The sequence below is a fragment of the Populus trichocarpa genome, chromosome 10, assembly GCF_000002775.5.
Source record: "Populus trichocarpa isolate Nisqually-1 chromosome 10, P.trichocarpa_v4.1, whole genome shotgun sequence".
NCBI classification, from domain to species: domain Eukaryota; kingdom Viridiplantae; phylum Streptophyta; class Magnoliopsida; order Malpighiales; family Salicaceae; genus Populus; species Populus trichocarpa.
Window position 1 is genome coordinate 7,482,348 of NC_037294.2, and position 27,433 is coordinate 7,509,780.

Here is a 27,433-nt window from a genome sequence, read left to right on the forward strand (position 1 = left end):
TGTGTTACACTGAGATGGATAATTATCTAGTTGTGTCACACGTAGTGCGCGGCGTGGTGAAATGTTAAGAAGTCGTTATTTAGCTATTTAGTTTAGGGTATTAGGAGATTCGGGTGGGTGTTTTTATATGAAATTTTAGGATAAAAAACTAATTGTGGCTAGAAAATATATTAGTACTGCTAGTACATATTCCATGAAGTAAGCTGCATCATGTGATTTGAATATAGATTAAAGATGTTGATTGGTTCTTAACTGGTAGCTCGTCTATGACTCAGAACAAAGATTTATGCTTATGAATAATTCTAGCATTTTAAATTTATTATGAGCTCGTATATCCAGGTAAATTCTTATAGGAAGAATCCATATAGGTGTCTTGACAAAATTCACCTATACTGAGAGGTGAAAGTATTTTCCACAATTTGTATATTGTAATGAAAAATACTCTCATTTAAAATTGGTGAATATCCAAAATGATTCTGTGAATTTCTAGTCAACTTCTATTATTTAAATATTAATCTACTTGTAGATTCAATATTTATACAAGAATATTGGTCATTACTTTTCAGCAATTTAAATTTTTAAAGTTATTAAAATATTAGCTAAATACTTCAAGAATTTTATAAACTTATTATAAACTCTAGTTAGTACATGCATATCAAAAACCTAATTAGATAAAACATGTTCAATACACAACTGATTTTGAATACATCATTCAATACTTTTTTTTGGTGCTTGAAAAAAAAATTTCTCCGACCCGCGCCATTGCACTGGCTAATAGGCTAGTTATTTTACGAAGCCTTCATCGGAAGTTGGGTCATCGGAAGTCAATAAAGATGATAGATACATGCAAACTTGGAGCTGTTACCTTGTTGGACATGGCAATCTCTAAACCTTGTGGGCTCCCTTTCTTGGGTCTCTGGATAATTTTGCTGCCCTTCTTCCTTCCTTCCTTCCTTTTTTGTATCCTTATGTATTTTGTTGAAATATTTAGAAACAGATAAGTTGAATTTTTTATCAAGAAATAAAAAAAAAAGACTAACATTTTTTAAAGCAAAAACAAAAAAAATCTCTATTTTTTTTTTTTAAAAATGCATCGAAAATAATACTAAACAATTCCTTAACTTTCAACTATAAATAAATCACCACGAGATGTCGAAAGGATAACCTTCAATGTCGATAACCTAATCATATCCTTGGATTGGTTAGGAGAATAACATTTGAAAAATAAAAATAAAAATTAATAAAAAAATCCGCGTAAATGAATGAGAGAAGCAAAAGCATAGGTGGTGGTCTACCATGGCAATTATGACCTGGAAACGGACCCACAAAACCAAAAAGGTTTTTTCTACTATTTGTTTGGTCCACCTAAACCTACAAGCACCAATTGTGAATATCCTGCTGGATACTTTGAATCATGTTTGTTAAACCGCCCGAACTCATGGATTTATAAAAGAAAAAAAAAATCTAGAATTGACAGCTTACCGAGTTTTCAATTAAATTAAATATTGATTTTATCAAATTCATTCTATCAATTAAATTTCTAATAATTTGATTGATTAATTTAAATTGGATCAAACTTCAATATTAAAAATATTAAACTTAAAAAATATGTTTTTTAAGTTCAGGATTCAAATCTCACTAATTATATTTTTTTAGAGTCATGTTTTTTAGTGTAAAAAATCAGTGATTTATCATGTTTTTATGTGAGAAATTTTAAACACAAGAATTTGAAAATTTAATTAAAGTATACGTAAACTGGTCAAAAACTCCGGATATATATATATATAATTCAAAGTTTGTTTTACTCCATCTTTATGCAAGAAAAATCCCAAAAGGCAAGCACCAAATCATTTTAGATAGGACTTATGTTGGGCCAGTGAATCATTTCTCACTTGACAATTTATCCAGAGGAGTTCACTCAATTTACACTATACCCCTTGTTCTTATGTGATTTTGAGCCCATGGGTTTTGATCTTATTCTAACCCATGAGCATTTTAAAATGCACTAAATGCTTTATCAATCTATATATTTTTATTATATTTATTGGATTATTAAAAGCAGATGAACAAAAAAAGGCACGTGAATTTAATTTTTTTTATAGGAAATACAATGTTTTTGAGACATCTAAATAAATAAAAAATGATTCTTTGATAGCATGGAGAAGAGAATAATAGTTTTTTTTTATATATATAATTTTATGGAATAAAATGGTTGAAGAGAACACGCAAAGCAAAGGTATAATAATGGCTACCGCTCCTTTTCCCAAGCGACCAAAATACCTTAGGGTCGAGAGTTAGGGCTTTAGACCACCTCAAGTATAGTTCTTGAAATTCCCCACGATTTAATTTGTATATAAATGATGATCAGAGAATATTGAGTTTTTCCAATGCGACAAATATGCTCTTGGCCTTAGGGTTCTTCACTGGAGCACATCAAGGCATTGCTTCTCCTTTTTTAATATATATATATATATATATATATATCCTTCTTAACAGTAACAGCTTTACCAGTAAGCAGGCTTTAATTTCCCAATCTTGTCTCCACTCCACATAATTAATTGTTTTTTTCAAATGCAGGTCCTATGTATCTGCAAATCCCCAGGTCCTCCTCCTCTCGTAGACAAATTATCCACCTTTTCTATCATCTCTGGTGCTAAACACTTGTGAATTTTTAATTTGAAAGTGTTTTTTAAAGAATTAATTCAATCTAAAAATTTAAGATATTAGACGAGGTTTTAAGATATGATTTATTTTATTATTCAATACACCTCCTCGAATGAAAGCTCTTTGAACTTGAAACTCGCATAGACCCACGCTACTTTATATTTAATTTTTATCAAATAAATAGAAACGACGAGATTCAAACTCGTGATTATTTAATTATTAAAACTCTAATATCATGTTAAAGAACCAATTCAATTAAAAAACTTAAACCTTTAGAGGAGGTTCCATAGTATGATTTATATTATTTTCTAATGGTGTTAATAATTGAATTTTAAATTTAATTCAACTCTTAAAAGTTATATCTATTTGGTTTATTACACTAAAAAGGATAAATTATTATTATTATTTCTTAGAAAGGTGCGGGTACGTATGAAAGTTTTTAAAAAACCGAAGCGGTTAGACGACAGCATATGATATTAGGGCCACGTGTTCCAAGGCAGATGGCATATGTCCCGGAGAGCGCATTTTAGATATTCCCTGGCGGTATCCAGCGGGGAATAAACAAGGGCTTGCAAAGCAGGCAAAAGAAGTGCATCGCCACCCAGGCGTATTTTAGCCCTTCAACTTTGTGAGAATAATGCAGACAAAATAATGAAAGCAGCCCGTCACAGAGGCAGATATTGAAATGAAATGCCAGTTCTTATCTTGATCTACGCAAGCAATTCTTACTTTAGCTTCTTGATCGATCACGACCGTCCATCGGTCCGCAGATTTGATTAATGCACAAAGAAGGGGTTGAAAAGCAAACTGGTAGGGTCCACTGAAGTGAAAATATTGCTTCGTAAATTGTATGGAGCATCTTAGCAAAACATTCCTGCCTAACCACTACCTCAAATTAATACCAAACTACCACTATATCATGATTAGAAAAAACAAAACAAGGAAGACCAGAGAAAAGGATGGTTCCTCTTTTTTTTATTTTTTTATTTTATTATTATTTTTTTTTTTTTAAGGAAAGGAAGGTTGATGCAAGCCAGTAAAATTTATAATATTTTTTTCCAAACTTTCTAGTAGGCATTAGATAGGTGTTATGTCGTGTGTATCGAGTTAAATTCTTTTAACGTAAAGAAAAATAGCCAGGAGATGATAGATTTTATATATATATAGTTGTTTTTTTCAAATTATTACACTAGTAGTTAGTTAAATGATTTTATTTGAGACCCGTAAAATAACTATTTTATTGTTCCAATTCATATTGACATGTGTCTTTATTTGCAATAATTTACTAATTTGTTTTTTTTTTTGTTATTTTAATAACAACAGGTAGAATTAGATTTTTTTTATATTTATACCTTGTTTTTTATCATCATGTAAAAAATTTAGATATTCATGATTTATCTATTAGGTATTGAGTATCTATATAGACATCTATTTTATAATAATTATTTATTATTCAATAAAAAATAAAATACTAATATAAAATATTATTTTGTTATTATTAATGAATCATGTGAAAAGATGTTATTTTGATTGTTTCACTTACAATTAAGAAGAGAAAAGATTTATTATTTAAAAATAGATCATATGAAGAGAAAAGATTTATTCATCCCTGATTAATTTTATTATTACAAATAGATCATGTGAAAGATATTACACCCTTAATAATTAGTGTTAATGTTTTTTTTTGGTGAATATGCAAAAACATCATTATAATATTTTTTAATAAACAAAGTGAATGTGAAGTTACAATGTTGTCCAGTGTGTTTTAACTCTTTTTAATTGTTATTTTATTTTATAATAGTGGTGAAAAAAGAGAAAAGAAAGGGGAATTGATGAGCGTTTTATTTATTTATTTACTCTTTAGAAACGGATTATCTTTTTTGGAATTCACTCTAAGTCTCCATTCTCTCTCACTACTTAACCCATCATAATAGCCAATTATTATTAATTCCATTTGCTACTACAGAAAGAGTTTAACTTTTTTATTCATGTAATAACAGCCCTCGGATTTAAGGATTTGTAGGGATGGATAAGTGTTTATTTTGTTTGACAAAAAGAATGAAAATCCAAAAACAAAATCCTCAAGTATTTCTCACTTGTAATTGTCGATCCTTCGAACTTGAGAACATTGACTTGTATCTTCGGATTTAATAATTTGATTTTTTTACTTTAAATTATTATTTTTTATATTTGTAAATCAAATAATTTTTTAATATATTTATTTTAAAAAAAACACCGCCAACACGCAGTGAAGTACGGGGTGTAAATAATTTTGAAAAAGTGAAGGTACGTACATGGAAAATGTCAATTATCACAGGAGCTGTTAAGGTAAAATAAAGAAATAAAGGAGGATGCCTTCTGTTGAAACTTGGACATCAATTCGAGTAGGGGGGAGTCTTTTGAGAGAGGGTGGGGCCACCCAACAGCAGAAACTTTTAACAGAACGTGATTATTAAATTGCTTTTTGGCAAAAATGAAATTTCAATGGCAAAAGCCAACAAAATGAAGGACAATTCGAGCACGTGACCTGCCATTTACTTTCCTGCCACAAACTTTGCCTTTTTGGAACCACATATATCCTCTCTGACCAATCAATCCCTTCAGTCTAATCACCGAATTTTAAATCCAGTTTTCTAATTAATTACATACTTTTATACATTCCCTCCTTCAAAAACCAATATTTTTAAGGACATTTGGAGGTTTATACAATGTTTTGTATTGCATTTATGCCTTTTTTTTAAAGTGCTTTTCTAAAATGTGTTCTTAATTTAATAGTTTTTAAATGCTTTTCCTTTATTTTGTTTCATTTTTTAGAGAAAAAGTATGATTCATTAACTATCAATGAAACAAAACTCCCGCTAATATTGTATTCATAATTTTTAGAATTTATAGCTAAGCAATGCGCAATAACATTTATAATTCTTTTAATATGCAGCATTTGATAATTTTCAACGGCACCTAAAAAAGCATGTCAATCTTCAATCACCAAATCAAACTCACTAAGATTAGTACGGTTAAATGTCAACTGATCTACTACAAGTTTTGAATTAGTTTTCACAATAACACACCTCATATTTAATAATATCAACTTTTGCAGCATCTTTTTCAATACCAATATCTCTCCTATTGCTGAATTGAATACCCCCTCTAAGAATCCAACTTCCACAACATATAATTGTCCCATTATGATCCCTAAGAATATATCCTGCTTCCATTATAGAGATGTCCTAAAAAACATTGTATCAATGTTGCATTTTAACTGTTCCTAGTGCTGGCTTCTCCCATCATGAAACAAGAGAATGATTGACAAAGGATCCATTTCAACGCACACGAGCTACTTTATACCAGTTTAAAAAATCAATTCCCCTCTTTATTGCACCTGATACCGTCACCATTTTGTTATGTCATAGCTTATCATTGTTCTGATTCCATAATGACCAAATAATTGCAGCAGCTTGTTCCATCTTCTCCTCGTCTAATATAGCAAACAAACTAAAGAACCACTGCTCAAAGTTGAGCATGCCAACACGTAACTGTAAAATGGAATATTAAAAAAGACATGTTCTCTAGATTCCCTTACCTCTTCACAAACAACACAGATATTAAGAACTTCCATTCCCTTTTCAATTAATCTAATGGAAGTTGGAATGCAATGTTGACACACTTGATAAAATAAATGTTTAATCCTTATAGGGATCTTTAAATTCCATAATTTACGTCAATCTCCATCTATGTGATCTCCTAGATTAGGCATGTTGATGTCAATGGCAGCGTGATAGCCAAATTTACACAAGTAAACACATGTTTTAATATGGTGTCAGATGATGTTATCCTCTACTTGTCTTGTTGATAATGAGATGCTTAGGATGACAATGACATCTACTGGAGAAAACAATTTCTCTACCAAAATTTCATCCCAACAAGCTATCTTTTCAGTCATCAAATCACATACTTGCAGCGATTCAAGCCCTTTAATCATAGGTGTTTCCAATAATATGTTAGGATCCGTAAAAAAAACCATGAATCCTTCCACACATTCACATTTGCACCCTTGCCAATACACCATTTATAACCCTTTATAACATCTTGAGAACTAAGAATGCTACGCCAAACAAAGCTCGGTCCATGCCTTAATTTGGCATTTAAAAATCCCGTTTTGGATAGTATACAACTTTGATGACCCGACTCACCAACAAGTATGGTTTAGCTACTAACTCCTATCCTAGTTTGCCAAGTAAAGCCAAGTTAAAATTGTGTAGATGTTGAAAGCCAATGCCCCCATCTTTTTTTCATATACAAAGTCTTTCCCACCTTGTCATACCTTGCCATCATCCACTCCCCCACCAAAAGTTATCCATCATTCATTGCAACTCATTGCATAATGTTAATGAGATAAGAAAGACTCTCATACTATAAGTTTGAAGTGTTTGGGCAATTAAATTTATCATAATTATCTTGCCTGCTTTAGATAACAGGTGATTCTTTCATCCATGAATCCATTTCCATATTTTACCCCTAATAAAAGAAAATACAACTCTCTTATTCCTTCTAATGAGTGATGGCAAACCCAAATACCTCTCATGGTTTAATGGAGAGTGAACACCCAATACAACTGATATGTCTTGCCTGCATTCATTTCTGACATTTCTACTAAAAAATATGCTCGACTTCTGAAAATTAATGGCTTAGCCCGAGGATGCTTCATACTAATGTAGCAGATGTTTGATAACTGTGTCTTCATGTGCATTTGCTATGAAGAACAAGAAGCTATCATTTGCAAACAACAAGTGGGAAACCAGTGTAGTTATTTGACTGACTTTGTATCCATATACCTTTCTACATGCTTTTGCATTCCATAAAAAAAAAAAATTGTAAAACCTTCACTGCATAAGATAAATAAATATAAGGAAAAAGGATCCCCTTGAAGGTTTTATTGGTCCCAATTCTGTGATATTAAAACATATAGAATACAAAACAGACTTCACACAGAGCATCACCAACTCTACCCATTTAGAAGCAAAACCTAATTTTAACATAATTTTCATTAAATATTCATAGTTGATCCTGTCATAGGCCTTACTAATATCGATCTTCAATGCTGCCCAACCTTTCCTGCCCCTCTTCATGAAATATATTGATTCATGAGTGATCACCATATTATCGGTAATAGATTTGTTAGGGACAAATGTTGTTTATGTAGGTGAAGTAATATTCGTTAAGATATTTCTTATCTGATTTGTTAGCAATTTTACAATGATCTTATACAACATAAAACAATCAGAAGAAGGTCATTTATTGATTGTGTTTTTTCAACCTTCAAGATAAGAACCATTAGGGTCTCCACTAATGATTGTGGAAATGTATTGCTAGCTAACCAACACTAACAAACATTAGATATGTATGTTCCAATAAAATTCCAAAACTATTGATAAGATTTTAGGTTCAACCCATCTGAACAAGGAGATTTGTTTAGACCCATTTGAAATATAGATCTCTTAAATTCTTCATCCTGAAATGGTACTAGCAAAATGTTATTCATGGAAGTTGATACACATAGATGAACAGAGTTAATAACTTCATTAACCAAGTTAGGACTTGCATTGAACATTTGGATGAAGTAATCAATCACAACATCTTGCATACCCTTTTTCATCCTCGATTGTCACCCCTCTTTCATCAATCAATTTCATAACTCTATTCCTTTGTTTTCTCGAGGTAGTTGCAATGTGAAAATAACAAGTTTTAGAATCCTCTTCTTGTAACCAAAACTGTTTAGCACATTGTTTCTAGTAGGCTTCTTCTTGTGCTAGTAATTGGGCTAACTTCCCATGATAATTAGAGTAGGACTGTAATGATGCATATCCTGCAATGGTCTTAAGGTGTTGAGATGAGTATAACAATCCTGAATCTCATCTTTAAATTGCAGTGATAAATTCTTACCCCATAATGTGAGCTTTCTCGTGGATGATTCAAATCGTTCCAGTATATCAGTATCATTTGAATCCTCCTACACCATACACATCAAAGGATAAAGCTCTGGATCCTTTGTTCAGGTATTTTCGAATCTGAAACGGACATGCTTGTGATGTAGCAAATGTTTATGGGCAACCAGCATGATAGGACTATGATTGAAAGTTGCAGCCAACAGATTGTGCAATTCAACATTCTAGAAGAGGGCTACCCAATTAAAATTGCAAAGTGTTCTATCAATTCGTTCTTGAATCCATGAATTTGTGCCTCTACCCCTTTCCCATGTGAATGGATATCCTTGAAGAGGAAGATTTGTTAAATTACATTCATCCACAACCTTACAAAAGCCTTATATTAAAGTCAGTGGATGCTCGTTAGCTTATTTTTTATCATCAACTATAAGTATATCATTAAAGTCTCCAAAAAAAGTCCAAGGCATGTTTGATTTGGGACATAACACCCCCAATTATCCCATGATTCTCTATGTCTATTACGCTCTGGATACCTATAGAATCTGGTTAGTCTCCATTTAAAACATCAGCCTCTGTTACTTTCAATTCAATGTGATTTTGGGAGTAACCTATCATAGAAATTAAGTATAATGTCCTCTAAAAAATAGCTAAACCACTTCCCTTACCATACATATCCACTGCAAAGCAATTGTCAAAGTTAAGTTCCCTCCAAACTATTTCATTTTTACTATACTTAACAAGCATTTCAAATAAGAACACCACATCTGGCCGTTTTGAATTAAGAAGCTCTTTAAGAGCTTGGACTACCCGTGGTTTGCCAAGCCCAATACAATTCCACCTTATGCAATTCATGGCTTTTGGCAGACCTGACTATCAGGACCTGCCTTTTATAAATTTCTAGTAGATGGGCTTTGAATCTCCTTGTTGGAGAAAGTTAGTTCATCATTTATGCAGTCTCCTTTAAAGACCTTAAAGCTAGAACCATGTATCTTAGAGCCAAATCTTTCTTCTTCTTTTTTTCTATCCTCCACCAGTTGTAAGCCCAAATCATCTAACCCAAAAGTAGCACCCTGACTAACATTAGGGTCCTATAAACTGCTCTTTAATTGTTGGAGTAACAACCATATTCGTTATAGCTCTCACATCAGACTTTCTCCCCTATTACCGTGAATAAACCCTTATAACAGTCCCATAATGTTTAGTTGTTTCATGGCCTTGTGATTGTAACGTATAGGAATCAAAATTGCCCCCAACCCATTAATTGTTTGAATCCTTTAACCACCAGCCACCATCTCACCAAAAGATCTCCTCAAAGTTGCCCTCAACGACAATCCCCATTCCTTTTTCACCTCCCCTCCTGTAGTTGAAATAATTTTCAACATAACCTATTAGTATGCCCTAGCATGCCATAAATAAAATAGAAAGGAGGCAAGTGTTTATATTTGAATTGTATCACAAACCAAGACCCTTCACCCTTACGGATTTTCTTCCATCTTTTAAGAGGCTGTCTGATATCAATATGGACTTGAATTAGCGTAAAGTCCCTCTAAATTCCACTGTTATTATTTAAGTCATAATCCAAAACCAAGCCAATAAAATTCCCCACTTACTGTCCAATAGCCATGGACATGCAATCTACTGGTATATCATGAATTTGGACCTAAAATTCAACATTATTAATCGATGGTTGATTCAGGATTTCACCCTCCTTCAACTGATGCAAGAGAAATAATTGGTTATCAAACATCCATGGAGCCCCATCAAGGACTCTGTTTATATCCACTTGGTGGAAAAAATGGAAAAGATATTTGCCTACATTGAGTTCCCTTATGGACATCCCTTTCCCGTGACGTCATAGGCTTGCCACCTTGTTTTTCATGGCATTAAAGTTAATTCTTTCTATCTATGAGAAAATGACCTACTAAACACAAATTGAGTGATTGCAGCTCTGAGATCAAATCTTTAACCTCCATAACAAGTTCCTCATCTTCATCCTTCAAAAACGACAAATTCTCAAAACATGCTTTCATTACATAACAATATGAAATAACTAACACACCCTTGCCACTAGAGCAAGACTACACCCTTGCCACGTGAGCAAGATCAGTAAGACCGTGAAGATTGTTCAAAATGATTTCCTTTATATACATACTTATATATATTTAAAATAAAATTTAACAAAAAATATATATCACACCCCAAACTCGATTACTATAACTTCAATAGCAATATGATAATTTAAAAGTTTTGAATACATAATTGATATTTACAATATTTTTTTTAAAATGCATCAAATTGAAATGGATATAAAAAGGACCAATGAAATAGAAAGAAAAGCTTGAACTTAATCGATGTATAAACTGATTTAAAAATATCCTAATTGTTAAATAAAAAAAAAACTTTTATGACCAAACCTAACTTGAAGTAAAGAGATATAGTTAAAGAGGAAAAAATAAAAGAACTGGCAGCAAGCATTACTTTACTTATTACGGGGTGCGATTCTTTTTATTTATTTTTTTGTACCAGTAATGTTGTTCTTTTCATAAGACAAATCGATTACAGGTTTTTTCTACATCTGTATCTGTGTCCAATTTGGCATTTAGCTTTGGCCTTTGTTTTTTTGGCTGCATCTCTCTCTCTCTCTCTCTCTCTCTCTCTCTCTCTCTCCCCCTCTGACAGTCACTGTAATTTATGGGAGTAACATTGATTTTTTTTCTGTTTGAAAATAATTGTGGCATAGATTGCTTGCTTGCTTGCTTGTGAAGTTGTTCTGTGTTAAAAGGAAGCAGAAGATAATGCTAGTGAAATTACATAGTAGTCAACTGAACAGGGCAAGGCTAGAAGAAACCAAAAATATACCAACATGGAATTTGTGGGGATCAACCAAAACTTAAAACCCGCATTCTCAGATCTCTAGGATCTCAGAATTTCAGGCTTCACTATTATCTTTGCTTGTTTCTCGAGAAAATTCTTTTCTGAGCTGGGTGTCATGTAAGTAAGGAAGTGATTTTGGTTTCATCTGGGAGTTAATTCAAAGTGAGAGTTGCTAAAAGGGACCATTTTGTTGCTGGAAATACTGGGCTTTTGCTTTATTATTTTGTGTTTCTGATTCTTAAAACAAAAGGTGTTTTCTTTTTCTTTTATTTGGATAACAGAACAAGTCCATTTTAGCAGAATATGGCTTTTGGGGTTGGTGGAGAAGCTGGTTTTGATAAGAAAAGAATTGTTGGAGTTTTGCACAGTGAATGAAGTGAGGGTAAGAAAGTATCCATGGAAAGTAGGAGGAGTTTCAGGTTGTGCAGAGTGGTATTTCTGGTTTTGGCATTGATGGAGATTTCTACTGCTACACTTTCTCCTGCTGGTATAAACTATGAAGGTTAGTCCACAACTTTCTCATGAGATCTTCTCCTGCTCATTATAGTTTCTGTCCACAGAAAAGTAGCTTGTTGCAATAGATGGTTCTTCATTTGTGGAGAAGCTCACAGTGATGATTTTTGTTTCTTATTTTAATTGAAAATTGAGCAGTGGTAGCTTTGGTGGCCATAAAAACTGCTTTACGCGACCCATATAATGTTCTGGATAATTGGGATATCAATTCTGTTGATCCTTGTAGCTGGAGGATGGTTACTTGCACCCCAGATGGATATGTTCTTGCTTTGTAAGTTGCTTCTTTTTATTCTTACACCCACACACACTTATATATTTTATGTGCCAGGAAATGACCTAGAAAATGCATCATAGTTCATTTACTTTCAGTATGGACCATACCATTAAGTGAATGTATTTTTTTCTTATATTTTTAAACAGGGGACTCCCCAGTCAAAGCTTGTCTGGGACTTTATCTCCGTCCATCGGCAACCTCACTAACCTGCAATCAGTGTAAGTTCTAACCTTCAGTTTTTTTCTGAGTAGTGAATGTGCACTTTGTTTACTGTTTGGAGTTTTCTCAAAAGTGATGAAAATTTCTCGTTGCTGATTTCTGATAGCATAATTCCAGAGTAATGTCATTGAAATACAATTCATACTTGCATAAATGTGTAGGTTGCTGCAGAATAATGCCATTTCAGGTCCTATACCTGCTGCAATTGGCAAGCTGGAGAAGCTTCTTACACTTGATCTCTCGAACAATACATTTAGTGGAGAAATGCCCACCTCTTTGGGGAACCTCAAGAACCTGAATTACCTGTGAGTGTCAAATTTGATAATTACTTTGGTTTCTTCAGCAGATGCTGCATGCTTTGAATATTTTTTTATTTAGGATCGATGCATATTGTTACCTCTCTTATGTTGTCTTCTGGGAACATCAGGCGATTAAATAACAACAGCCTTACTGGACCCTGCCCCGAGTCTCTGTCCAAGCTCAATGGCCTCACACTTGTGTATGTCCTTGAACCTATGCAACCCGCATATTGCTGTTTGGCTGCAATATGAACATTTCTCTAAAATTAGCTCATTTAATGATTATTGTTAATTTTGTGAACATACCTATTCACCATTATAATTATGTTATGCTTTCAGGGATCTTTCATTTAACAATCTGAGCGGTTCCTTACCAAAAATATCAGCAAGAACTTTCAAGTGAGATATTGTTTAGCTGGCTTTGAAAGATGCTTGCTCCTTGTACTAGTTATAATTTTTATTACTTAATTAGAAATCTCAAGCTCTTTTTTCATTTCAGAGTAACGGGTAACCCTTTGATTTGTGGACCTAAGGCCAGTGACAACTGTTCTGCTGTCTTTCCAGAGCCTCTTTCTCTCCCGCCTAATGGTCTGAATTGTGCCTATCATGTACTTGAATATTTTGTTTGTTGGTTTTTTTTTGTTATCTCCACAAAAATAGATCATATATATTTCTTTTCTGCTCTTTGGATTCATAGGTCAATCAGACTCTAGAACAAACAGTCATCGTGTGGCTATTGCATTTGGGGCAAGCTTTGGTGCTGCTTTTTCCATCATAATAATTATTGGTTTACTTGTTTGGTGGCGATGCAGACACAACCAGCAAATTTTCTTTGATGTCAATGGTTAGTTTATACTTCGTTTTTCCTTTCTTTAGTGATCTTCTTACTTGATAGCTTTCCTTTGGCGGTTCTATGAATGCATGGAACAAAGTTACCGAATAAGTTCTTATTAACCTCACCTCTGTCATTATGGAAAAGTGAGTTGTGGAATTATATGGTCAAAGTCATACCGTGTTGCTTTCAACTCATTATAATGGCTTCAGCTATGTGGTTTTGTACTAATTGTCCGAGAAAGAAATACAATAAATATTATCCCTTAAAATTTGATTGTTATACACTATTTGCAGCATCACTTCCACCACTAATGACATTATACTTGAACTCAGGACAACTTGATTGTAGCACATTGTATATAACATTACTTCCACCCCAAAATTGTATCTGAACTAATAGGATGAACTACCTGCTTGTATTTGTTATGTCTTGCTGCATTGTTTGAAAGTGCGGCTTTGATTTAGTCAAGGCTACACAAAAATCAGGTAGAATTTGGATACTCTAGCGGTTTCAATCCCAAGTGTTTTACTATTGCACCAGTAACGACTCCTTTTGCAGTTTCAAACAATTATAAAATGCATAAAATATTTTACATCCTGATTTTCTTGTATTTGTTTCTTGTATAATATTTACAGAAAACTAGTCAATATAAAATATTTTACAGTCAGCCCTTAAATTTAGTTTGAAAAATATTTTTAGCTCATATTTTTCAAATAATTATAAGTTTAAGGGGCATTTGGTTTGCTTAAAATATTTTACACGAATATGTTTTCCTGATTTTTCTCTTGTAAAATATTTTATGGAAAACTAGTGAACTTAAAATATTTTACAATCAACTCTTAAACTTAGTTTATTTCTTGAAAAATATTTTCAGTTTATAAAATCCCGTAAAATATTTTATGGAAACTAATCCATTAACAATATCTTTCAATTATTTCGACCACCACTACCTTGCTACCTCCACCCTCATCACCACTACTAACATAATCATTACCACTATCTCATTACCACAACATATTATTATCATTTTTACTATAATCATATTTTTCAAACCATTACGTATCAAACATCATAAAATGTTTTTCATATAAAACGTTTTACAGTTAAATATTTTACGTAGAAAACATGCTCCTATTCTCAATTTGCATATAATATTCTCAAAGTTTTAACTTGTACCCTTATGGTTGCCCTTGAGGTTGCAGCTAAGCAGCTTTACCATTGCACCATGCAATGAAACTTTCTTAGCTACATTTTTTAATACTTCTGTATTATTTCAATTTTCAACTGATCTTGTTTTATTTATTCAATTTGTTTATGATTTTACTCCTGTTCCTGCATTTTCTATTATACCTGGATTCTCAACTATGTGTTGCTTGTCAGAGCAATATGACCCAGAGGTGTGCTTGGGCCATTTGAGAAGGTATACATTTAAGGAGCTTCGCTCTGCTACTGATCATTTCAGTTCAAAGAATATTCTTGGGAGAGGTGGATTTGGTATCGTGTACAAGGGATGCTTGAATGATGGAACTCTGGTTGCTGTCAAAAGGCTAAAAGACTATGACATTGCTGGTGGTGAAATCCAATTCCAGACAGAAGTAGAAACAATAAGTTTGGCTATTCATCGAAATCTTCTGAGGCTCTCTGGGTTCTGCACGACTGAGAATGAAAGGCTTCTCGTTTACCCCTACATGCCGAATGGGAGTGTAGCATCTCAATTAAGAGGTCAGTAAAAATGAACTCTTAAGTGTTTAGTAATCATTGCACAATTTTTATTTTGTTTAAAGAATTAAACTTGCATGTGGGTGAGCTTATAACCCCAAATGTGGTGATGAACCGTATAGCAAGTTTACTCATAAAGAATCTACTGAAAGAAAGGGGGCATCCTCACCATTGCCATGCCACTACTTTTGTGACAATCCTTCAATCACTGACATCATATGCCTACTTCATCAGTGGGCACTACCAAAGTAACACCATGGATGCACAAGAGCAACTGAGGTGACTCTAAGAACCTGTGAAACCTCTGTCACCATCACTACCTATCTACAGAGTCACTGCCACAATTAAAAGCATGCTCTTCCCCAGGTGCCAAGTATCTGATTGCACCACCATGATGCTGACCAATGTGCCATGATTTTCTAGCTTGTGGCAGCATATCTTTTCCTAACCGAATCTCTAGCATTCACCCCCTGACAGAGACATGACTATACATAAAAAACTTGGCCATAATGAAATTTAAATATAGCCTTAGTCTGATATTGTCGTGTTTCATCTCCATTCTTCCAGCGTGTTCTTAAGAAAATATTTATTGGAAATGCTATATTTGCTAGTTTAGCTTCTTAAATGAACACATTTAAAGTTCATTGTTCACTTTAAGGTTAAATTTCTCATCCTACCCCCCCCCCCCCCCTAATATTTTTAAATTGTCTGCTCAAGTTTAGTCTCATTGGTTGTGGATTCTATCTTTAGATCATATTCATGGCCGAGCAGCATTGGACTGGGCAAGAAGAAAGAGGATAGCTCTGGGTACAGCTAGAGGGCTCCTATACTTGCATGAGCAATGCGACCCCAAAATTATTCACCGCGACGTCAAAGCAGCCAACATTTTGTTGGACGAGGACTTTGAGGCAGTAGTTGGAGATTTTGGGCTGGCAAAGCTTTTGGATCACAGAGATTCCCATGTGACCACAGCTGTTCGTGGCACCGTTGGTCATATTGCTCCGGAGTATTTATCAACAGGTCAGTCATCAGAAAAGACTGATGTGTTTGGGTTTGGGATCTTGCTTCTTGAGCTAGTCACAGGTCAGAAGGCATTAGATTTTGGAAGGGCAGCGAACCAGAAAGGTGTCATGCTTGATTGGGTACACTCTTTTTCTTTCTCTCTCTCTATCTCCCTGCTTCCCCCCTCCCTCTCCTAGTAGCTTTTGCAACCATGAATAAATAATTGAATGATAACATGATGAACTCAGCATTTATATTGTAGACTTTTGTCATCTGGGACACTTCGAAGTGGAGTGTCTTGAGATTGCACATTCCACATTTCCACCTACTTGTGCAACAGCTTGTTAGAACTCTATATCTGCTCCTGATGGTGCATCAGGTGTTTCCTACAACATTATCAGGAAAAAAATGCATGGTCAGCTTCATTTGTTGGCAGTTAAGATAGAATTCTATATTACAGAGATTCCGAGCATGGAGTTAAAACATATTGATCCAATATCGTTCTGAATTCAGATAATCAACACCACCTCATCTTTGCTCCTTTTTTTTTTTCCAGGTGAAGAAGCTCCATCATGAAAGAAAGCTAAATCTCATGGTGGATAAGGATCTGAGAGGCAATTTTGACAGAATTGAATTAGAAGAAATGGTCCAGGTTGCTCTTTTATGCACGCAATTTAATCCTTCTCACCGTCCAAAGATGTCTGAAGTACTAAAGATGTTAGAAGGTGATGGTTTAGCTGAGAAATGGGAAGCCTCACAAAGGGTCGAGACCCCAAGGTTTAGATCATGTGAAAACCCTCCTCAAAGATATTCAGATTATATAGAAGAATCTTCACTGGTGGTAGAAGCCATGGAGCTTTCTGGTCCTCGGTGACAATCATTTCACACTCACTTCTACACCTCCTTGCCTGATCAAACATTAAGTTGCAGAACTTTGATGATGAAAATTATGTCATTGTTAATAGTGGTTGAATGCATGTATTCATCTGTAAAAAGCAAAAAGAAAGCCATGTATAAACAAACATCTCGGTTCTTTGTTGGAAAGCCAGTTTGAGTTGATTGCTCCCAGCTGAGATCCCTTGCAAATCTTGGATCATAGAGACTTGTATTTAATTTAGTCTGTGCTGCCATTTTGTCTCAGCAGCCAGAAATGTGAGAAATACATCCACCAGCACAGCCTTCATGTACTAGGAGGGTCCACAAACCAAATGGGCTGCAACCCGGCTCCCTGCAATATCCATTGGTTCCGGCCAAAATACATGTATGCTTCCCGTCATTTTTTCAAGGAAGAATATTCAGACTTGGATCTCTCTGATGGAGAGTTGAGGTCGTGTAAATCGTTTGGTTTTTTCTTTCTTTCTTTCGGCAAACAAATGTATTACGCGGTTTCATTATGGATCGAATTACGATTAATACTATATATATATATAAAAACTAAAGGCCCTTATTTGTGAAATGGGCTCCAAGAGTCCACCCAAGATCCAACCAAATAAACGAGAAAAAAGTCCAAATACAAGGACTAAAGCAATCAAACAATGAAGCCTAACTCATGCTGCCGAAACCTCCAATCACACACACGTAAATATCTAGGGCACTGCTCCCTTAGCTAGTCATATACTAAGACGAGATCTACAGGATTAATTTGTTAAATTCATGATTTTAGGAATTTAGTGAGTTTGTTAATATTTTTTTAATTTAATTATATAATAAATAAATATAAATATCAATTTAAAATAAATAAATATTAAAATTAAAGAAAAAATCAATAAAAACCCAATAATAAAATTAGGTCAAGAAAAAAGAAAAAAAAAGTTAGATCAAATGCGCATGTGGAAATAAAATAAAATTAATTATTCATTAAATATTAAGATGTATCATACAAATAGCAATTTGACAAAGTTTTGTTTTTAAAATTAATAGGGTCACAAGAGTTGTTTATAATTTAATTTTTATAATTCCTTGAAACTATTTAATTAATCATTGTAGTATAAAAATTAATTAAATGATATCTTAATCAGTTAGCATTATTTGTAAAATGAATAATTATATTTTAACAATTTAAATACATATTTAGTTATTAATGTGGTTGTTCACGCACACGTGTGTGTATTATATTGTGTATTTTGTTATAGTTTTATTTTTAATAGGAAAACCAAAAATAAATCTCCTTTAGAAATTCAAGTATTTAATGAAATAAAATTTAAATTCATCCTTATGTATTCACATTTTCTTTTATATGTCATTTTCTTGATATCAAAATTAATATTTTTCATGATTGAAATTAATTCAAATAAACTTATTATATCAAAAATCAATATTTTTCGTGATTGAAATCAATTCCAGCCAATAATTTTCTCTTTTCAATCAAAATTCAACAATTCTATTTTTCCTCTCTCAGAACCAAAATTAAAACAAAATATAGTAGAGGACCAAAAGTGAAATGTATTAAACTATAAGTACTTAACATGTATCGACTTAAACGTAAGAGGATGTCAGTTAAATTTTCACGTCAAATGTTAAACAGCCACGTGGTTTATCTGTATATTTATACTTTGATCTTCTGTCTTGCAATCTTACCCTTCATTAAGAGATTTTGACAAATTAGTCATTAATTAAAGCATAAAGGGATGCAATTAAAAAAAAAGATTTTATAAGAGAAAAAACAGCACGTCAATGTTTTACCTGGGCATTTTAGTTTGGTCAATTGCCCGACAATACTTTTAAATATAGTCAAGCTGGATGAGTCATCACGGTAATCTATTGACATGGTTGCCCCCGTCGAATTTCAAAGCAATTTCTGTGAGAGTTGACCAAGTCTGGCCTGGTCAATTTAGTGGGTGCACTTACTAATCAGTTGACATAATAAAAACCGATTTAAAAAATATATATATATATATTTTAAAAAGACATTGATTTAAATTTTTTATATAAAAATATTGAAACAAATATATTTTTTACTGACCTGGTCAAATCAGGTATATCTTCCTAGCCGTGGCCGATGTCATGACTGTAGTTGTATTTAATAATCTTGCTTTTCAAAATTTATTTTATGATCAGTTAAATAATTATAAAAATAAATATTTGCATGAAAAAAATTGAATAAAATTATTGAGAAAAAATGTAATTTTTTAATCAAATTATCTTTTTTTATTTTTGTAATAATTTTTTACTGTAAAAGTTGTGTTTTTAATAGTATTATAGTTCATTGTTAAAAATAATAATAATAAATAAAAGTTTGAAGAAATTATATCATTTAAGATAAAAAAAAATTAAAATTTCATATTGACTCGTTTGTTTTTACATTTGTTTAAAACTTGTTTTTTATTTTTTATTTATTGTGGAGCATTGTTTTTTAAACAAGATTAGTTTTTAATTAATTTAATATTAAAATGTAAAATTAAAAAAAAAACTACTGGAATAAATTCGGATTAAACCGGTAACTTGAATAAAAAAACAAAGTACACGAAAATTACATGATGTAATCTTAAATAAATCTCAAATAATTTCTTCTCGGAAAAAACAATGCTGTAGCAACGAAGCTGACGGAAAAGTTGCAGTGTGCTGAAATCAGCGTGCTCCTGCCACCGAAATGATTCTTTCTCCCGAACAGACACACACTTATGCTACGATTCAGATGATTAGTGCATCTAACGGCGGTGCCAGCCCTGGCGCTCTCTGAGAATCAAGAGCTCGCGCCGCGTGCGTCCATGTCAGAAATTTATGACTCCATAGAACAACCACGTGATGATTTTTTCATGTCGACGGGAAGGGTTTTTTTTATTTTTGTTTTGTTTCTGGAGGTGGATTTTCTACTCTTTTATTCTTAATAATAATAATAATAATAATAATAATAATGACGACGACGACGAGGAGAATTGACGGGTGATCCTACAAACTCATAAAAATCATATAAGACCTCCATAATTGATCCATCCATTTATCACTTGTAACGAATCAAAATACTTTTTTATTAAGTAAATTATTTTTTATTAATGATAATAAAATAAAAAGTTTACACATAAAAGTAATAAAAATAGTAGCTGATAGCCTGATAATAATAAATATAATGATAATAATATTTATAATAATGATGCGAATATGTTGATGATTAGCTGGGAAATACTTTTTATTAATTTATTTTATAATATTTATTAAGCATAAAAAATAAGAAAAATTTTCAAAAAATATTTTCCAACAAACTTGGATTTAAACATAAAATCACATCCACTTAATTATTTTGATTAGCACAAGTAGAACAAATCAAATAAAAAATATGAAAAAATTAAGAGTAAAAAAAGAAATGGGTAATTAATTAAGTAGTAGTGGGAGCTATCCAAATATGATAATTATATGGCAGTTCCTTTTCTCTCCACGCCGAAACACACCAACAAGAGCAGCCGAGGAACACTGCTACCGATCTTTTCTCTTCTTTTCTTTCCATCGTAGTAAACAGTATTCAGCATTATAAGTGCTCCCTACTTGATACATTTATCCGAAGAACTCAAGGGTTTTTATTCTCAAGAAGAATATCACTCTTTTCTTTTATTTTCATGGATTCTTTTGATTTCAAACAATTTTCTTTCACAAATGGAATTGTTAGATTAGATTAGGTTATTGCATTTTGATTTTTGATTCCTTTAATAAAAACGGGCTTTACATTTCTTTCTTCTTCTTCTTATTTTGTGTGTTCTTCTACATGGAATCTAAAAGACTTGCCTTGCCAGACCAGCTTCTTGCGCCCAGAAGGAAGCCATTTCTGTTGTGGGTTGTTGCTTCTCTTATAATACTCTCTCTCTTCTTTCTCACTACTTCTTTCAAGGGTCGAATTGTGACCCCTTTCTTTCAAGGCTTCAATAGTGTTACTCGTAATTCTTCTCTTGTTTCATGGCCTTTCTCTCGTTTTCCTCCTTCCGAAAATAGTACTGCCAGTCCCCCGTCTAGCGTGATAGGGGTCGTTTTAGAGAAAACCTATGTCGGCAATTTCACTGAGATTACTCAAAATGGAAGTTTTGGTGATGAAGCAACTTCTGTACCAAAATCCCCTGAAGCAAAAAGTGGGAATTTGACAGATTCTAGCGGAGATGGGGGGGTTTTAGAGAGGCCCCTTTTGGGTGTTATTGAAGTTGGGAATCACAGCCTTTCTAGCAATGTGGATGATGCAGATGCAAAGAGAAGCGCAGAAGGAAAATCTGTAGAAAATCTTATTGCAGAAAATAAAAATGAGGGCAATGAAGAAAATGGTAGATTCCCTGGTGGTGGAGGCGAACAAGGGGGCCATAATAAAGTTTCTTTTGAGAAATGTGACATATTTGATGGTAAGTGGGTGAGGGATGATTCGAAGCCATACTATCCTCCAGGCTCCTGTCCTTATATTGATAAGGATTTTGATTGTCACCTAAATGGGAGGCCAGATGTTGGATTTGTTAAATGGAAATGGCAGCCAAATGGGTGTGACATTCCAAGGTATGTTCTATCTCAAATTCAATTCAATTTAATGGATGTTATTATTTTTGTTAATGGAAGTGAAAAATAAAGTTAAAATCACCACACATCATTTTCTGCAGGTAGTGAAAGTTGGTTAGAAAGCTTGATTGATTGGAAAAATTCTGTAAATCATGGAAAATGTTATGTAATTATACACCTATTGTTTAGTTACTCAAAGAATCAAATCATCCTGCATGGGATGGATTATCAATTAAAACTTTTGAGTTTCAAAATAAAGAAAAAGTATGTTCAATTTGTTGGGGCTATTCTGTATATATGACCTAGAGGCTATAGCTGATTACATGCATGATTCAATTAAAAAAGAAAAGAGAGAGAGAGAGAGAGAGAGAGAGAGAGAGAGAAGAGAGAGAATCAAGTAGCGGGTTCATTGCATTTCTTAACATACCTCTCAGTTAACATACCTATTAAAATACTAATGGTTGTTGTGTAAGGATTTATTTAATCTTTAGATTATAGACTAATATGGGCAACTTTGAAATTCAGTCATTGTGTTTTGGGTATAAACTGTCTTTTCTTATCTCATTGTTAATTACTGAATCTGTCCAGTTTGAACGCAACTGATTTTCTTGAGAGATTAAGAGGAAAGAAGCTGGTTTTTGTTGGGGATTCACTTAATAGGAACATGTGGGAGTCTCTGGTGTGCATCCTTAGCAATAGCATCGGAAAGAAGAAACGAGTTTATGAGATATCAGGAAGGAGGGAATTCAAGAAGAAGGGTTTCTATGCTTTTAGATTTGAGGCAAGTTTTTCATTTTGAAAAAAAATAAAATTATGGCAAGTTTCTTGATACTGAACACATTGTTAATCAGGTTCATTCCATGTGTTCTACTGAACACATTGTTTGTGTGTTTTGAGAAAATGCTTATTCTATGTGTATGTCTCTGATACTTTGCTGTGATTGTAGGATTACAACTGCACGGTGGATTTTGTTAGTTCTCCATTTCTTGTTAGAGAATCATCCTTCAAAAGTAAAAATGGAACATTTGAGACCTTAAGGTTGGATTTGATGGACCGGACAACTTCAATGTACCATGATGCAGATGTCATAATTTTTAATACAGGTCATTGGTGGACCCATGATAAAACTTCCAGAGGGTGAGTACAATTTGTTTATTTTGTTAAAATACTCTTGCCTTCATGTTGTTTAAACCATGGATTGCAGAAGCTCTGAAAGGAAAGGCCTTTTTCGCTTGCAAAATAAAGTTTTGTGCTATTTTCACTCTGGTATTCTGTGCATAAGAAACTGACATTTGCATGCTATATGTGACAGAGTGCATTTCCAATCAAGGAATTAACCTCTTTGGGTCTTCTGTTTTGCACTTTATTGTTTCGCAGAGAAGACTATTACCAGGAAGGTAATCATATACACCGAAGACTCAAGGTCCTGGAAGCATATAAGAGAGCACTTTTGACTTGGGCAAGATGGATCGACAAGAACATTGATAGAAATCGAACACTGGTTTTATTCAAAGGTTATTCAGTTACTCATTTCAGGTACAGAACTGTTTCGTGCTCTCTATTTAGCTTCTAGTTATGACTTTTTCTTCCTTTTTTTTTCTTGGTCCAATGCTTATAGTTATGACTAGCACTCTGTTTGCATGCGTTCTTCATTGTCATATATTCATGCTCTCTTAGCTGTGTCTTTCTGTTACTTTCATATCCTTGAACCTTCTTTCTTTGTGGAAAAGCTTGCCTTTATTTCTCCATCATTTACATGAATCAAGTAATAAAATATCCTAATTTGGTGTTGCGAAGATTTATTTAATGAAGAATTACTACTGCAAGGATCCCGAGGCTGGAGGCACAGATTTTTCATTACCATTTTCAGTCTGAGGGAAAACTTAGTGAGATGGCCGCGCTGGGTTTTGAGGTTGCGAGTTTATAATCTAGTTATAATGGTTTAAAGTGGTCGACTCTTCCTTTCCATTGGTGCACGAGATCTAACCAAACCATATAAGCTGCTAATGTCTTTCTTTTTTCTGCTATCTCATTCGTGTTACTTCTAATTGCTGCTCATACGCTATTTAACTGCTGAAAAACCAGTGGTTATATAAAAGATATTTGAAGGGTGACGGAATCGTTCTAACTTCCCACTGAAAAAAAGATGCTTGTAATACCCAAGAGTGGCGAAGGGGGTAAGAAAATGACTAGTTGTTGGAGTTCACTGTTACTGATTGGAAAAAAAATCAACGTCTCATCCACAAGTTTTACCTTCATAACAGAAGGTTCAAGGGTAATGTTTAATGGGAAATTAAAAGGGTGATTTCGTATATTATTTCTTTGTCCATGCAATGTGTTATAGAGCAGAAGTTTCTGACGTGGTATATTATTGCAGAGGAGGCCAGTGGAACTCAGGAGGACGGTGTCACAAAGAAACAGAGCCAATATTTAATACAGCTTACTTAGGAAAGTACCCTTCGAAAATGAGAGCTTTCCAACATGTGCTTCAAGAAACCAAAACTCCAGTTATTTATCTAAACATAAGTAGGCTCACAGCCTATAGAAAAGATGCGCATCCTTCTATTTATAGAATGACGTACAATACAGCAGAAGAACGAATTGCTGCAGAGCGATCTCAAGATTGCAGTCATTGGTGCTTACCTGGAGTACCAGATACTTGGAATGAGTTGCTATATGCTTCACTATTGAAGGTCGGCCTGGGATCTTGGAAAAAGTGAACAAGTTTGTGCAGAAACCATGTGTCAGTCGAGAACTTGTATTCTGTAGATTATCCCTTCACTATAACCTCTGTTGTAAGTTTTTCAATCAGGATGTTGACGTCGAGCGGGAGATAGAGTCACAAATGCGCATGTACATTTTACTAGTCATATTACAAGCAATGAAGACGCAAATTCTCTTTATTTGCAATTATGATGGGAAAATATCAATTTTTGTTCTGATAGGATTTGATCATTTGCAAGTGATTTATGACTGTGCTGAAAGAATGAATTTGGAAGGACCTAGAGGAGGAGCATACACTCTGTTCTGTGGTTTTGCAATCAATCTTTATGAATTGATAAGTATTAATTGGAATGTCCCAACTGGATTAGAATGCTGATGGCTTAGAAATACAAAAAAGAAAAAGAAAAAGAAAAAACAACTGGATTAATGCATTCAGAAATAGAACATAAGAGGGAGAGTTGTTCACTTCAGTATTTAATTATGTGAACTAGTACTTCATTACATAATGAAACTGACACACAGACATTTGGTGATCACAGCAGACAAAGAACACTCACCACAAAATCTGGGTGAGGCACTTCTGCTTAGAATACAGACCTTTTTATTTATTACATCCCATGCTACAGCTACATTTAAGCCAGGAAAGACTCGTGACCGAGCCCGTTGCCGTTCTGTGACTTGCCGGTTTGCCAGGCATGCATTAACCGAAGACTCTGCCAGCTAGCTTTTAGAGCAAAAGCTTCATTATGTAGTTAGCATAGTCGACAATGGCTAAGCACAGGCAAACTGTTGAATTTTGGAGGAGGGTGAGGGATCCCTCGCTCCAAAACCCCCCCTCGCTCCTCAAGGGCCTTGGATGGATGAGTATTCTTGACAAGAGATTTCCATGCCTATCAGATTCAAGTTGCTGATAGAGCCGGTTTCAATGAAATCCAATGAGCTCTTACAAAAGCTAGCGGGGAAGTCACTCCACTGTTATATGGGGCTTTAAATAGGCAGATGATTGAGAGGTGCTGATCAGAAATTTAGGGTTCATTTCTGGATAAAAATCATCATCTATTCTTTATTTTCCAAACTTTGCCTAAAATATCCCACTATTAAAAGCTATGGTTGAAAAAGTTTCTAATAATTAAGTGCGTGCATGTCTTGATTAGCTAGATGACTGTCATGCCCTTCACCTATTAACTCGTTCATCTCTCATGTTTCATAAATGCTATTTACCTCAAAGTCAAGTACATAATCATTAATTAAATCATAATTATTAAACTTGATTAGATAACAAACCAACTTAGAGTATGTACGATCTTATTTGAAACCAATTTAGAGGTTAGTATAATCAAGCCCGATCGGTCCAACTAAATACTCATTCAAAAATCGATGAGAGCTAATTAAATTAACTTTAATATAAAATATTTTAAAAAAAATTTCATTCAAAATAATATTTTATTTAGAAAGAAAAACAAGAAAATTATATATTCAGGCTCGTTTGATGAGTGAGGGAAGAGTTAATTTTTTTTTATTAACATACATGTTGAGACCAGCTTATATATATCTTAATTAATTTTATGAATTTTAAAGTGAACGATTATATAATTATTCAATGATATTAAAGTTTGTAATATTTAAATTAATAATTTTTAAAAAATAAATCTAAAACTGATGAGTTGAACTATATTTCTAGAGTTAGAGAAGGGCTTGGCAAGTCATCGATGGCTATTAATTACTATAATCCATGATTAAGCAAGGATTCTGCTTGAAATCTTGGCCGCTGAAATATAGAAGGATACTAATGTCAACGAAATAAAAGATGGGCGGCCAGACTACTTTTCTTGGTGCATTGCTTTCTCCATTATTGGACTCTTCTGACTTTCCAAGTTGGATCAGTGGATCCACTAACTCATGCTCATCTACGTACTTTTCCATCTACAAATCCTCCTAATTGTCCACTAATCCCATACTTTGTGGCTGTATTTAGCCATTGGCAGCTTGTTGACTCACACCAGAGAAACCACCAGCCAACCTTCTGCCGACAACATCGAGCTTTCCTTCTAGTTAATTAACGTGGCAAAACCCTGCAAATTAGGCATGTCGTAGCTAGCCCTGTGCGGAAGGGTCCCCGATGTTGCTGCTCCTGACTTATCTCCCTCTCCATCTCCTTTACGATCTCAAGCAGATTTTCTCACTGTTCCCGTAATCTACCGGAATTGAGGCGTGTCATCACTTGTATTGACCGGCTATTTTTCTTGGATTCATGGAATTGTGACGAGGATTGTTTTTTAAAATAATTTTTTTTCAAAAACATTTTTAAAACGTAAAATAAACATGATTTTTTCGATATGTTAAATCAGCTTCTTACTGCTCAATTGCTATTTATCTTGAGAAGTCTCAAGTTTCTTGCTTTTCTCAACTCATTTCCAAATATTTTGATCAACTTAATCCCCTCTAATCAGGTATGAAACCAGAGTTGCAACATTTGGACCGAGCAAGAATGTATAATTTTGATTTTAGGAGGGCAATTTTCTAAAGACTAATACCTTGCTGGAATTTAAGAGGGATTTTGAAACATTTGAAGACTTTGAGGGGTGCGAAGGCCACCCCTAGCCAACCACCCAGAGTCGTACTTCCCTACCTCTAATGGATCCCTCATATCGTAAAAAAGCAGTGATCTTCCTCCTCAGAAATGCACCCAATAACAATCACAGTTAGACTATCCACCCATCCTTGTTCTTTAACGCAAACAAACAAACAAGTACTGCTTTTCATGTTTGTTCAATTAGAGAATCTAACTTTTCTAATTTGATTGTTACTTTCTCTTTTATATAGTCGGTGATATACCAATGCTACAAGTTTTGCCTCCTTGAAGCATGATAAGGAATATATCTAGGTATAATATTTACTGCAAGGA

General features: G+C 33.7%; 2 protein-coding genes across 2 annotated transcripts; both read left to right on the forward strand.

Moving 5' to 3' along the window:
* Nucleotides 1-11,130: 11,130 nt before the first annotated feature.
* LOC7460771 (protein NSP-INTERACTING KINASE 3) lies at nucleotides 11,131-17,409 on the forward strand. The gene is made up of 11 exons (XM_006378163.3): nucleotides 11,131-11,982; nucleotides 12,132-12,264; nucleotides 12,414-12,485; nucleotides 12,648-12,791; nucleotides 12,914-12,985; nucleotides 13,125-13,184; nucleotides 13,285-13,373; nucleotides 13,483-13,629; nucleotides 15,001-15,342; nucleotides 16,090-16,481; nucleotides 16,898-17,409. Exons 1-11 carry the CDS (start codon nucleotides 11,877-11,879, stop codon nucleotides 17,213-17,215), a joined length of 1,875 nt encoding a protein of 624 aa, XP_006378225.2. The 5' UTR covers nucleotides 11,131-11,876; the 3' UTR covers nucleotides 17,216-17,409.
* Nucleotides 17,410-20,688: 3,279 nt separating this feature from the next.
* Nucleotides 20,689-24,714, forward strand: LOC18102398 (protein trichome birefringence-like 2). Its single transcript, XM_024611282.2, has 5 exons — nucleotides 20,689-21,804; nucleotides 22,393-22,585; nucleotides 22,751-22,941; nucleotides 23,182-23,340; nucleotides 24,182-24,714. The coding sequence occupies exons 1-5, from the start codon at nucleotides 21,038-21,040 to the stop codon at nucleotides 24,522-24,524; spliced, it is 1,653 nt and encodes a 550-aa protein (XP_024467050.2). The 5' UTR covers nucleotides 20,689-21,037; the 3' UTR covers nucleotides 24,525-24,714.
* Nucleotides 24,715-27,433: the final 2,719 nt, after the last annotated feature.